The sequence below is a fragment of the Barbus barbus genome, assembly GCF_936440315.1.
Source record: "Barbus barbus genome assembly, chromosome: 31".
Lineage (NCBI taxonomy): Eukaryota > Metazoa > Chordata > Actinopteri > Cypriniformes > Cyprinidae > Barbus > Barbus barbus.
In genome coordinates, this window is record NC_136759.1 from 22,773,716 (window position 1) to 22,789,026 (window position 15,311).

A 15,311-nucleotide genomic window follows, 5' to 3' on the forward strand; every position below is an offset into this window, starting at 1 on the left:
AGAGCTTGTCAGTAAAACTTCATAACGCCATTGGATCATCCAGCTCTCAACGAAACCTCGTATCTTCACCCTGCCTCCATTCAGATTGACGCACCACGCACAGCCTGGAGGAGACAGATCTCCGCTTTTTCGCAATGCAAATGTAAATAAATCATTGATGTTTCAATAGTACAGCGTTTTTCTTTACTCAAACATTATGTCTGTAAAGGCTAATGTTTTTGTGTGTTTGAAGAGTGGAGAAGAATTAGGTTATTTGCCGCTACAATATGGCGGACGGTTTATGTATAGCGACCCATAGAAACAGTCGCTAATGAGGCATCTACAATATATATATCTATGATTGAGTGTCGCACAACTCTTGACTGAAATTCAATGACGTCAACGCTGTAATGTGATTGGTTATTACAGCACGTGATCCAAGTTAGCCATTACGCTTTCTCCAATAGTAAGTAATACAGACCCTCTTGTCTCCAATAACCAATCAGCAGAGTGTTCACTTTCAGCACTGAGGAGTGTTGAGAAAAGAAACCTTGCAAGGGAGGCTTAGCCTCTCTTCTGGTATATAGACCAATCATTATAGAGACGTAAATTACATGATATTAGTTTGAACATGATAAAAGTTCTCCCGCTTAGCTGATAATGTACAAAGTAAGTTACTTATGATGAGTAGCGATATTGAATATTTGATCGCCAACATTTACCAAGCTGTCATTCAAACAGTTTATTAAAAATAAAGGGAGAACACGCCTAAGCTGGATGTAGGCTACAGCAGTCGGCTTAATTAAATGGCACAACCGGCAGCTCTCTTTTAACACAGACTTTTAAGAATTGGGATGGATGTTTGCTTCAAGTGATAGGCCAGGTAAGTGAAATTATCTTGCTGTATGAGTCCTTTTCTTTACGTTTTCTGACTAAAAGCAACCAAAAAGTCATTTTAAAGTGGTTAAGCAAATACGCTAATAATATTAATCGGCAGGGATCGATCCCCAGACCAATTAGTGTGTCTCCTCTATATTAAACCCCCCTGAAAGTAGCTTATCAGTATTCAAATCATAGACCGCTTATGTTGAAACAGTTGAAGAAATATTAATTCACTCTATGATTGTACTCTGTTGTACTCTAACAGTACAGTACATGCAGATCAGCCACCTACATGCAAAAAACAGTGCATGTCAACCATGACGATCTTCTTCAATTTATACATATTTATACTTTAATTACAGTTTTATATTCTGTATGTACAGTTCAAATTGGCACTAAACATTCATGTACAAAATAATTCAACCCACATAAGTCAAATTTGGGGCATCTTTTATTCTTTATAACCTCCGATAAACACTGCCTTTAAGTGCTTAGAAGCTTCTGTCACCTCTCTACTGCAATCTTGGCCCATTCCTTGCCTAAAAAAGCTTCCAGGTCATTGTTAATCTCAGCTTTCTTCAAATTCCACCAAATATTTTATGCAGAAACCAAATAATAAAATGTAAAATAGCATTGCACAGTCTTCACTATATAAATGTATAACTATATGTTAAATCTTGTTAAAACTACAAAAGTTATTTAGTCCAGAGCAGAGAGTGATTGACACCAACAACTAGTTAATTAGGTGCGGTCAATTTAAGACACAATGCAAGGTTTCAATAAAATGATTCACATCCAATTTCTTTCTCAACTCTTTACATTCACTTAAAGCAAGCCTCAGACTACAGCAGTTTTAAAATTCTAACTGATTATGAAATCTGCTTGCAGCACACACATAAGAAAAATGTACGATTTTCTTCCTAAACATGCTCACACTACAAGATTTAAAATTTACACAATACATGATATTCTTAAGATTATCATGCCAGAGGGAGCACCTCAAGTGATTGTAGATCGTCATCGATATTTCAGCCACTAATGTTTACATAAGTTAGCTAGCGTGCTAGCAGCTTTCTACACTCAACCTGTTTGTTTAAAACTGTGGCGATTTTACCCAAGAGCTGCTATTTGTCTTTCTGGTTGTGGTAAATTTTTTTGTTATTGCAAAATTTCTACAAGCCGTTTTCTCCATCCCCACTATCCAACGGACCTGTAAAGCAGCTTATTTTGTGGTTGTGCATTGGCTATTGTGAAAGTACTAATATAATCATGATCCCAGTTTAGAATCCTAAATATTAAACATGTTTATTAAACGACTCCCATTACCAGCTAATCCGTTACGAACATCGGAACCGACTGAAGTCCTCAACAAGATTTTTTTCTCTGATTCTCGGGAGGGGAAAATCAGGGTTAAATCGGTCCAAAACTGTAGTGTGAGCCTGGCTTGAGACGCAACAGTTTTTCGAGGATACTCACCAAGATGGGTATTTCAACATAATTTTGTATGTATTTTTCCGTTTAAGCCATTGGTCTCAAACTCAGTTCCTGGAGGGCCACAGCTCTGAACAGTTTTGCTCCAACCTTAATCAAGCACACCTGATCCAGCTAATCAAGCTCTTCAGGATCACTAGAAACTTCCAAGCAGGTGTGAGTTTGAGCTGGTTGGAGCTAAACTCTGCAGAGTTGTGGCCCTCCAGGAATTGAGTTTGAGACCACTGATTTAAGCGCGAGAAGACACCAAACTCAATTCAGTGTTCATGGGCTGTGAGACGTGGCTCTCGGTGTGCGTGTATAGAACACAGCTTGCAGATGCTGAATTAAGTTCTTTCACATGTTTTGCGCTTAAATGTTTAAATCGGTGAGGTGTATTTGTTTATTCAAGTGCAAGAAGACACAACAGTGAACTCAATTCGGTCTTCGCTAAACACAGCATGCATTTTGAGCATTATTTTGTATTTTACTGAGTATTTTGGGGCGTCGGTTGAAATCGCCAGGGGGCAAAACCCACAGCCGTGGGCCCCTATAATCATCACCACCTTTCTCCCCACTAGCGATGGCCCTGCATACAGTTAAGATTTCCACTTCCTGCAACAGCAAAGCACTCCCATAACAAGTCTGGTCCACCTCTATGTTTGAGCATGGGAATAGTGTTCTGCTGGTCATAAACCTTGGCCTTTTTGCACAAGACATACCGCTGCCATGGGTTCAAAAAGTTCCAGTTTGGTCACAACACTCCATAAAACATTCTTCCATAACTCCACAGCTCTATCCAAATGATTTTCAGCATGTTGAAGTTGCCCTTTTATGTTCTTCTTGGTCAGGAGTGGCATTCGGCAAGATGTTTTTTCTTATAACTCTGCATTGAAATGTTTCTGTCTCCTTTCATCGGGTCATCTTGCAAGTGTTTGGCAGGACATTGCAGGTTCTGATCAAATATTTTAACACCCTCAAAGGTTTTCTTGTACAACACATTTTAGGAATAAGGCTGCCAGCAGTGTCTCTAGAAACATTTAGGCCCGGTTTCACAGATAGGGCTTAGACTAAGCCAGGATTAGGCCATTGTTCAATTAGGAAATTTAAGTAATTTTTATTAACATGCCTTAGAATAAAACATTCCTGGTGTGCATCTTGAGACAAAACAAAGACACTGATATATTTTAAGATCAATCAGAGCACGTTTCCTTCAGTTAAATCAGCTCAGACTTACACTGTAGTCTGGGACTAGTCTTAAGCCTTGTCTGTGAAACTGGGGGATAGTGTCTTGGAAATCTTCATGTAGCCCTAAACTTTCTAATGTAATTAAACTATTTCTTCTCTATAGCTATTGTATGGCTTTTGCTGTATTTTCCACTAATCTTTAGCAAATAAGGGCTAAATATATGTATGTGTAACAGCTCAAGATAATTCTATTCTCTAATAGAGTTTCTAAAGGCTTAATTGTGTTTTAAGACAATTTTGTCCACTGCCATAAGTGACATAAAAACAGAAATGCTGAATAGGGGTTGAATAATTATGACATAACGGTATTATTAAAAATCCTATAAATAAAAAATATGACCTTATACAGTACATTAATATTTTAATATGCCAGTAAACTGCTATAGATGCAATTTTTATCAAATTCTAGATCTTCAGAAAAGCATTTCTAAAGTAATACAGTCTCAGGGGGTTCAATCATTTTGATTTTGCAGCTGTATATACTGAAAAACTTTTTTTTACCTTTCACTTCGTTGCCATGCAGGACCAGACTTTTGACGATATGGTAATATATTCTGCTTTTTGGCTTTTCACTTTAAAATAACATACTTTTTTCATAAGGTAATGTAAACAGATTTTAAACCATATTTTTTCATAAGTGTTATTTGTTTATTTAGGTGAAATTTTTAAACAACATTTGAAACTTTTTTAACATTTTCTCTAAGTAAAAGCAATAGTAACAGTCAGACAGGAAAGACGATCCAAATGTGCAGCATATTGCATTTATTTATGTAAGGCAATGGTTACAAGTTAGAACTGTAGAGTTATCTAAATAATTTAGCGCAAAATGTCAAAAGTCAGAATGAAGATTACATACATCAATAGAAAAACTGTACAATTATTTATAACACTGGCCCCTCCTTACACAGTGTCCCTTAAACAGTATTTGGACATTTAAAGTAAGTCACATTTAAAAATGCCTGTAATTTTGACAGTTTATTAATGCAAAGACTGATTCATTTTAATTGAGGCTTAAGTATCCATATACATTTTAGGGTCACTGTACGTGCAGCAGATCATAGAGCACATCCATGGTTAAGAACATGCTTTACACCCCAGCAAATAGGACAAATGATCCATTAAACCATGGATTCATCTACTCTTGTCTCATTTCTGCCTGCAAGAATGACGTTTTCAGACTTGTAGAGGTGATTCAGTTAAAAGTAGAAGGGTAAGAGAGAGCTCTGCTAACTGGATATCTGGAGGCACAGAGACAGAGATAAAGTGTATGAAAGACAATCACAGATGATGATCACTTGCGTCCACCTCTGAGATGCTGCTAGCAGGTTTCACCCTCTACTGAGTCTGGTTTAAACTTTCAAGCCACAGAGCTGATCATCTTTAATCAGGATGGGATCCTTTTATTGTGCAATGCATCAAACACTGGCAGTCACTCCTTCTTTTTCTGCCCGTTGACTATGATCTCCAGGACATGGGTGAGGTCCATCATCTTGGTGAGCATCTCCATGATATCAGGATGTTCTTTAGCCCCTGTGATGAACTCCTCCAACGTCAACTCACCTGCCAAAGTATAGGCATTTGATTTTAAGGGTGAAGCTTTCCCAAGGTCAGATTTCAATTAAGACTGTATAGTGTGAAATATACTAAATAAAAATGCAAACACAATGTTGTACAGATTAATTAAAAAAAATATTGTTTTAAATCTGAAAAAGAAAAGAATTTGTTCTCTGTGTATAAATGCTGTAATGAATATTAATTTTGTTCTTATCCTAGTTCTATAAAGAAAACTAAGCCTTGACTTAATTACAGTAGTGGTGTTAGCCGAATGGTTTTAGATTGGGGCTGAATATACAAAGGTTGCAGGTTCAATCCTGAACAGAAAAGACTTGTAAAGTGCAACACAGTTGTGACCTTGAGCATAAAAAACATTGTGGACAACAGGAGGAATTAGTGTTATGTAGTTATGTAGTTATGTAGTTGTTCCAAATAAAATATTCCAGTTGACATATTTACATTGTAGTTTAATATGATCCAGCAGCTCTCACCTTCATTATTGACATCAATCCTCTCATAGATCAGAGACACAATATCATCTGGAGGGATATCATAACTCCGTGTAATGTCCTGGATTGCCTGGGCAAAGATGAAAAATATTAATATTTACTCCTCTACTAACACCTTAGTGTCTTAATGACATAGTATCACTGTCTTGGAATATATGGAAGACACACACTGTTAAACAACAACAAAAAAGTTGAGCAAACTTAAAAGTTTAAGGCAACCAGCTTCAGCAGAGTTTTGAGTTAAATCAACTTATTTTTGTAGGAGTTTTTCAAGTTTTCTCAACTTTTTGTTACTTAAAACAACAAGTTGAAAATACTCAAAAATCTGCTGAAGCTGGTTGCCTTAAACTTTTTAAGTTTGCTCAACTTTTTATTTATTTATTTTGGTTACACTTTATTTCCATAGTCCACTTTAGACATAACTATAAGCAACTTTGTAACTACATGTCAACTAATTTTCATTATTTTGCAACTATGTGTCTACTAACTCTCAGTAGGGTAGGTTTAGGGTTAGTAGAATAAGTAGACATACTTGAAAAGTTTCTCATACTCATACCCATCAAAATAAAGTGTTAGAAGATATTAAGCAGTCTACTAATACTCTAATGACTGCTAGTTGACATGTAGTTGCAAAGTTACTTACTGTTAGAATAATGTCTAAATGTCTAATATGGAAATAAAGTGTTACGTTTTTTTGTTTTTTTTTACAGTGCTGTAAAAAATCAAAAGTTGAGAGAACTTAAATGTTTAAGGCAACCAGCTTCAGCAGATTTTTGAGTTTTTTCTAATTTATACAACAAAAAAGTTGAGAAAACTCAAAAATCTGCTGAAGCTGGTTGCCTTAAACTTTTAAGTTTGCTCAATTTTTTTTGTTGTGTGTTTGTTTTTTGTTTTACAGTGCAGTATAAATGGACAGGTGTAATAGCTACATTTTGAAAATAAATGAGGGAGCTCAGCAAACAGCCCTCGTGAATTTAGGTTAGGACTGAATACAAATTACTTTCCCTAAAGTTGCAACTATAGTATTCTATATTCTAAGGCCATGTTCACACAGCAGCAGAATAGGGTTGTCAATCCCGTATTTGAGTCCTTAATACGGTTATGTTCACACACAGTATGGTTATTTACGGGTGTGACAACCGCATTCTGTAACCGAACTCACACCCTTAAATTTTCAGGACTCAAAACCGCATTCTCAGAACACACGCGCTGTGTGAACAGAACAGGACTGGACAACTTGTTATCTGTCATGTCATACAGCGCGAGAGAGCCGCTCTGCCGCACAAATGGACGTCTACCGCGTGTTTCGTGTTTTCATGTGTTTTCGGTAACTTACAGTGACGGAGAAATGAGCTGCGTGTCATCTGAATTTTTTTTAGATCCCATCAGTTTTCCACCGGAGGTGCTCCCGTGAGTTTTGTGCTCTGCACGCGATTCAAATGTTCCGCTCTCCACCCAAATTTAATGAAGATTTGACAAATGAACTCGCAGCTCTATTGGACTCTTGTCGTGTCAGAAAGTGATAAGACTTTCAGTTTTATGGACGTCGCCATATTTGGTCACTGTCGCTATGGTTGGAATACGGGCTTGACTCCCGTTGCACGTTCATACAGACCGTATTCTAAACACAACTGTAAGCTGCTGTGTGAACGAGACATTTCGAGACTCACCCAAAGAAAGTGCAGTTGTCAGTCCCAAAAACTGACAGTGTGAACGTAGCCTGTGATACACTCAGTCATTTCATCAGTTTTACACATGAAGAAATAATAGTATGTGTGAAAAATATTTTTGAAATGATGTAGGCCCTCATGAGAAGAGTCATATCAGAAGATTGATAACAAATGTTTTGTTCTACATGAAGTGGGTTGCCTCATGGAGGCTTCCATGTTGAGACCAGACCAGTCAAATACTACTTGGTTTATCTCCATAATTCTGGAAACTTTTGCTTGAAGAATAAATGTGATATTTATAGTTTTCACGTGACGTCACACCCTTATAGGAACGCCCACCTGGCGGGCAAAACGAAGCTTTGCTCCACTGACCGCCAGTTATTTTTACGCAGATTGCATCAAGTAATAATGTAGTAAAATGCAGATATTAAAAGGCGAAATTCAGTAAACACCTTATTGATGATGTATATTTTGTACAAGCAAGATGAACCCAGAATATAAACACAATGTGCAAAGTGTCACATGTCACATTAAATGGCTTCCCAATTCCCATAGAAAACCATTATAAGGAAAACACTGAACCGTTAAGCAGATTGCGTTCATATTCCGGCCTCATCTGCTTGCCTGTGTAAACTATGCATCATTAATATGGTGAATACTGAATTTGATCTTTTAATATTACCGTTTTAAATATATTACGGCACTTTAAGTGTTTTTACTACGTTTTGTCACACAAATATTGCCATGGGTGTTTAATATGGATTGCAAAAGGTCAAATCTTGCATTTTGTTCAGAAACACCTTTGTTTTATTCTTTTGAGAGGTGATCTAAATATTTGCGGCTGGGAAACAGATGAAAAGTTGATACGCTTGTGCAGCAGTTCTATGGATGTTTTGCCCTCCAAGTCTTCGAGCCGGTCACGTGACTGAAAGCTATGAATATGTGAATGTGCATTTTTACTATGCCATATTTAACTGAAAACCATTGCTTTTATGAGATGATATGACTGAGTGCACCTTTAAAACTGAACTGTAGTCTGATCTAGTGGTCGTACACCAGAGGAAACACTGAATAAAGAAAAAATGAATACTTTACTTTGAATATGGTCTCCATTTCATCTCTGTCAATCTTGCCGTTTCCATCCTGATCAAAGAGTTTGAAGTACCACTTCAGCTTCTGGTTTATCTCTCCTTTCAGTAAAAGACTTACAGCTGCAATGTATTCTACAAAATCTATATAGCCATCCTGTGGAAGAAATAAAGAAAGAAAATATATGAATATATCATATATGCATTTTATAACATTAATTTTAAAAGGGCCTTTCAAACAGGATGCATTCTTACATTGAACAATTAGATAGAGCACAACATAATAGAACAGAATGCAGGGATCTTCAGTTTGAAAATGATCGTCACCAGCATAGTCAATGTCTGTGCACACCATCCATATGCAGTGTGATTTTATTACATAAAAATGTCTTTTCACTTGTACCTACGGGTTTCAAAAAGAACTTAAATCAAACTTCTATAAACAGTTTTTCTTACCAAAAAGTGGCACATATGCGGGCTGAGCATACATTGTGCACATGGTAAAAAAAAATCTGACTAAGCCCCTGCAGTGAAAGAGTACAGCACACAAGAGTACAGCATGTTCCTGGATCAGCATCCTTGTTGATCCTGGAACAACATTCCAATTAACCAATCAGTATTGAGAGATAAGTTTACAGGAAATATCAGTTGTAGCCTTTCAACCACAGTTGGGTGCTTCTACACCCTTGTTATTCAGCTATCATTTCCCACTTATTTTTAGAGATAAATTATTGTTAGCACTATACACATAAGAGTTTTCCAAAAGTTGCTTTTCCACACTGAAAATGCTGAAAATACCTTAATGCATACGCGTAAAATAATAAAAACTCACTACGATGATACCGAGAGACCAGACATAATAGTTTTCACGCCATTTTTCAGGCACAATCATGTTATGATGTTTTATTAACAAAGTTTGAGAGGAGCACGTCAGATACTTAGCCTAATTAACACAGGATCGCACTCAAGTTAATCAATACACGGCTATAAATACAGCTGACATACCTCTATTCATTTTGATGGATAATCAGCAACCCTCCACCACCCCTTCTCCACTCAAGAGTTCTCACCACATTATGGGGGGGTACTCTGGGTTCGGGCCATTCCTGAGCCCGGAGCCCTTCCCCAGGACAGCACGCCAACTACGCATTACTATACTCACCAAATACGCATTACCTTACTCGTGCTAAATATATGTAAGTGTGAACTCGTGAAATCAGCACAATATCCCACCATTCATTGCAAAATCGCCATTTCTTGAATGCTCTAATACGCAACTGTTATGCTTCTCTACAGAAGAGCACCAGTATTTTCAGTCAGGAGTATAATATATGTACAAAGTAACATTTATCTTTAACACTATGAAAGTGAATAGCAAGCACAACCAGATATATTCTGTAGATATATGGGGACGATATGTGTCGAATAACTAAACATGTTCATCATAGTTTCCGAACACTTTAACTTTTAGTCTGCAACACAACTCAAAACTTTACAACTTGGGAGAGCGTTTTCGAAAAGTTTTTGCCGAACAAAATTGCTGGTCGCAAGGCCAAATCATAAAGAAATCAACACATTTTCATATTTATCTGGAATAATGTGGACGTCACGTAGCCTGTAACTCAGGCAGTTCGACTGGATTGTAAAATGGATTCCTGTGGTCTGTAGGCCACTAATTGGCTTATGTTCAGTGATGATTTAACAATTTATTTGTCTGCCACAATAATGTTTGGAATATTGATATGTAAATAATAAACCATTTGTAATATATATATAAATATACACACACACACATATATTCTTAATAATTAATTTGGCTAATACATAAAAAATATATTCTTTCATGCACAAACATGAAGTGATTTTGGTGTCCTTTAAGGTCAACTAAATGACCAATCTGCATAATAAACCTAAATGTTCCTGTCACACATTTCTCTCACCCCATCCATGTCAAAGGTGAAGAAGACTTGGTCCACATAGCCGCTGGCTTCCTCAGTCATCCCCTGCATCTGTAGCATGGTCTTGAGTTCAAAGAGCGTGATGAGACCTGATGGCGATTCCCTCATGAACTTGTTGTACCAGTGGTGCATGTCCTCAGCCAAGACTTCATCCATGTTGGATCCGTGGGCACCCATACCTCCTCAGAGAGCCTCTTTGTAAATGAAATGTAGAATTGGTTTGTCAAATCCAGAAGTCCAACAGTAGCTGCAGTTTATTGAGTATGAGCTGTGAACAGTTTGCTGCTCCAAGCCAGGACTGACTGTTGATGACGGCACAAAGTCTAAAGCCCTATGGACTAGGCAACTAAAAGGAGAGATAACCCTTTAATTGGATAACTGTTGAAACCTTCCAAGAACTAAAGGACATCTATGGCCATCAAAGAGGGAAATCGGAAAGTCTCCAAATGGACTTACCCCTCCCCCTTTGAGGATATAGGTCATGATTTGCAGTGATCCTGAACTTCCTGACCTTGTCTGCAAGGGCTTAGCGTAGAATGATCAAGCACTTTCCATGGAGAGGTCAAGATCTGGCCAATAAGCTTAAAGGTTCCTGGCCTCTCTGAGCAAACCCCGCCCAGCGTGACGTTTTTTGCAGGATTTCTTAGGGATGCAGAGTTCTCGTCTAGATTCTGTAGAACAGGTTATTTTTGAGTCCACTAAAGTTCAGTGTGAAATGTTACTAGGATGGAGGATATTTTAAGAAATGATTAAAACTGTATCAATACAAACTGTATCAAGCAGCCAAATATAGCAGGGCTCTGCTAAATGTAAAACACTTAAGTAATACAATTTTGCATTGTAAGTCAATAAGTGTTTAAGAAGTAATTTTAAGGCAAGAGTGACTATTATTATTGTTTGCATTTAGAGTTTGAAATTTCTGTGAACTCACCATTTGCTTCAGCCCTAAATTATACCTTTTCTAAGTGATCAGACTTATAATTTTTGATTGTTCTACTATGCACCTAACAACCCAGAAGGCTCTAGATACTCCTTAGGAAACATTTAGTAATGTTTTAGTAACATTGTAGTAACCGCATAGCAACATGCTAAAAATTATACACCTTAGCAACTGCATCCTAACAACCACCCAAAACTCTCAGCATTGTGGCAGCAAGTTTATCATGAGCAAACACTACATTTTTCTTCAGAAAATATATTTGTTTTGTAAACCAAATTTATCTGAAAAAAGTGAATCACTTAATGTGACAATGTCAAACATTGAAATATGAACTAGCTACACACCAGCTAACATTTACACCATGTCTGAAAAGATGTATAATAATATGATTATTATTGTTCCAAAGTTGAAACAACTTTTTGAATATTTTTAGGATAAAATTTCTTATTTAAATATTTATAACTTATTTGTGTTGTCTTGCTATGAATTAAAGTTATTTTAACCAAGTTTATATATATATATATATATATATATATATATATATTTTATGTTAGCATTTTATGTGTGCTTATGTACAGAATAAGTTGCAGTACTCAAGTTGGGGGGCATAAACGTGGACCAAGTAATTGATGGTAAGTGCCATTGCAGTTAACTTGCCTTATCTTTAACTACACTTATTCTCTTAACTAACTGGTCCAATAGGGATTTTTAATGATGTACATTCCTAATAATTATGTGTGTAGACAGATTTTTATTTTGGAATTATACAGTAGCTACCGGATTCATATTTGCACTTGCAACTCCTGATTGTCATGTGTCAAAATCCCTATTTAAAAGGACTGTGCCTGCTAAGTATTAACACTATGCAGTGCTGCACAGTTACTGCTGTGTTCCCAACCAACTTCCAAAGTTCCAAACTGCAAAGGCACCTACCATCAGTTACTCAATAAGTACCTTGGTCCTTTGTACCACATTACTTATTCTGTACATTAACTAATAGCTACAAACACCAGTACTTGCATAGTAAGTATATGGAAATAGGACTGTAAAATAAAGACCATTTTACACAAACATTACACAGGAATTACCAGTTCTTCAAACTTTGTAAGCACTGTTGTAGAGAGCAATTTAACATTAACAGTCCTACACAAGCGATTGAAAAACAGTCCTCTTTTTATTATGTAAGATTAGGATTTACCAAGCGTTCCGAATATACCAAGTACAGTAAGTGTCTTGTTTGTTACCACATAATACCACATTTTTCCATAGGTGCTACATATTTACCATGTACATACCATTAGTATATACAGTAATGTGTCTTATTAGTTACCATATACGGATACTGTAAGGACGTGCCTGTTTGTGATGATATCTCACTTGTCCATAAGTGCTACATATTTACCATGTATATACATTAGTAAGTACAGTAAAGTATCTAATTAGTTACCATACGGGCATTACCTGTAAGTGACCAGTCTTACCCAAACTTGTCTGTATGTACAAACTAATAACCATGCATGTACAACTGTTAAGTAGAGCCATGTTTCTTATTTGTTGCCATGTACATACACCGCAGGTAAGTACCTTGTGTTACCACTCATTTGCCTGTAGGTACAAGATATTTACCATGTATGTACCAGGGAAGTAGATTTTGAATGGATATTTAAGTGGTATTTAACCCTTTTTAGCAAAAGCTAAAGACTAACTTCTAAACTCAATCCCTTGTGTTGTGTTTGTCCAACACAGCTGACCCATGTGTGACCCTGATCTCTGATCTGCATGAATTTCCACTGGCATGTGCATGTTCCATTCAGGAACACAAAGTGCAACCTCACTGAGATTAAATGCAGAGGCTAAATCAATCAGTCTATCAAAGATCAGTGTTCCCGTTATAGTAAATCTGGCTTCAGACGATTAACAATTTCCAAAAGAGATTACAGTAATTCTTGAGACTTCTTAAATAGCATCCCCTGCAACACACAACCATAAATAAAATCAAAGTAATTGATGCTAAATACAAAACATTCTATAATATTTCTAAGTTTGCAATATTTCTGTTTAATTATAAGTAAAATGTGTCTCATTTGAAATTTTTGTACAATCTTAATTTAGACCATAAGGCAGACCATAAGGCTTTTGTGATTAAACTATGTTCACACTTTGTGTTGAAAACATTCTCCAATAAAGATGCAAGTCATCTGCTCAGGATGTTCTATTAATAAAAACATGAGTAAATAAGAGGTAAAAGTTAATTAATCGGACAGATGGCATGGCCAAATTATGCCACCCATGCCAATCTGATTTAAGCAGTACTATGCTGATTACTGAATTAAATCTCCTGTTTTAATTCTCATTATCTCAATTTAATTAATTGTGAACTTATATTTTCTCCACTGATTATTCTGGCATTCTTTAATGCAGATGTGTAGAATGAATAGAGACATCCAACACACTGCCCACTAACCCAACTATAACAACAACCACAAAAATAATTTATGTAGGTGTTATAATCACAATCTAACCACAAGGGATAATTTCTTGGTACCTTTAGCACTTACACATGAAAGAGCTGTCAGCCTCACATCTCCAAGTATTCTGTTACTCATCAAGCCTTAAATGGGGTGCAGGTGTTGTACAAAAAAATAATGTTTAGCTGAACAAACTTAATGTGAAAATTATGTGTTAGATAACTACTAGTTAGCAATAGTAGTTCAACCACTAAATATAACTTAATATATAATTATAGTTTATGGTATAAGCAAAACAAGAAGAAACTGGTCCTAATGTTGGCATTAGAGTTATTGTCTAGACTCTATTCAATAGTAGTCTATACATAGTGCTTAAAACCCAATCTGATCTAACAACAACAATTACAGAAATAATAATAATAAATACATAGCCTAAATAGAATTATTTGACTTTTGGTTTCTAAATGAATATCAACATTGATATTATTTTACTTTATAAAAAATATAAAAATATTATTTTTTCTACCCGTTTTGCTACCCTTTTGCTGCACCTTTGGCTCAGAATGCATTTTGAAACTCTCATTGCATTTTGCTACAATTATCCCGCGGTCTCGCGATGAAAATGCAATCCCAGGTGTCCTACCCCTAAGTCTAAATGCATTTAGGAAAAACAGCATTTAAATTATCATTTTCCTGCTGTTTTTGCTTGGACATGTTAAACATATCTAATCAATTTGGGGAATTTTGCAACTTATAAATCTTTAAAATATGTTTTGTTTTATTTGCATATTAAAACTAGTGTAGAAAATGGCAAATTTAAATGATATAATTGAATTTTCATTTTCACTTTGCACTAAATGTTGCACATATGAATGGGAAAATGTACATTTAAATACAGAAATACACTGCCATTTTACATATTGCATTGCCATTTTGCATATTACATTGCAAATTGAATTTAGCTACACATATGCTTCCATAGTAGTCACGTAGAGGGTTAAGTATCGCTGGCACCAGTCACTAAACACAAAACTAACGGCTGCTAAAGAGAAGTGCCGTCCCCTACAGGACACAAGAAACAATCTCATGCAGAATGAACACTAGGAATGTACCAAAACAACATCTGATAATAATATAAGATTATTTGATTTCTTGACAACAATACTGAGAGCTGGTGGCTAATTCATTACCATGAGTTTCAATGTAGCACATTTAATGTGAACTATTATACAACAAAGAATTTGATAACTAAGTAATTTGTGTTGTACTTGGCTTGAATGTGACGTGTTTCTAGTCATAAATGAAAAGTCAAATACATGTTCGGAGTTTCGCCATTTTAAACAGACAGAACGGATTCTTTGCAATAAGCGATCAAAAGCTGTTGCTTTACAGATGACTTCTGCATTATTATTCTGAAGAACCTAAGCCTGTTCGTTTTTATATGTGCTTGACAATGAACGTGTCTTCTTGGATGTTCATGCTGAATCTTAAATTGAAGTAAATCTAGCTGCGATGTCCATCCAGAATCAGGGTGGAGACTTCATG

General features: G+C 36.1%; 1 protein-coding gene across 1 annotated transcript; it reads right to left on the reverse strand.

Moving 5' to 3' along the window:
- Nucleotides 1-4,211: 4,211 nt before the first annotated feature.
- On the reverse strand, nt 4,212-10,758 carry LOC306851320 (guanylyl cyclase-activating protein 3-like). The gene is made up of 4 exons (XM_079387478.1): nt 10,341-10,758; nt 8,408-8,557; nt 5,625-5,712; nt 4,212-5,139 (listed from the first exon to the last, which is right to left on the reverse strand). Exons 1-4 carry the CDS (start codon nt 10,533-10,535, stop codon nt 5,009-5,011), a joined length of 564 nt encoding a protein of 187 aa, XP_079243604.1. The 5' UTR covers nt 10,536-10,758; the 3' UTR covers nt 4,212-5,008.
- Between the last annotated feature and the right edge of the window lie 4,553 nt (nt 10,759-15,311).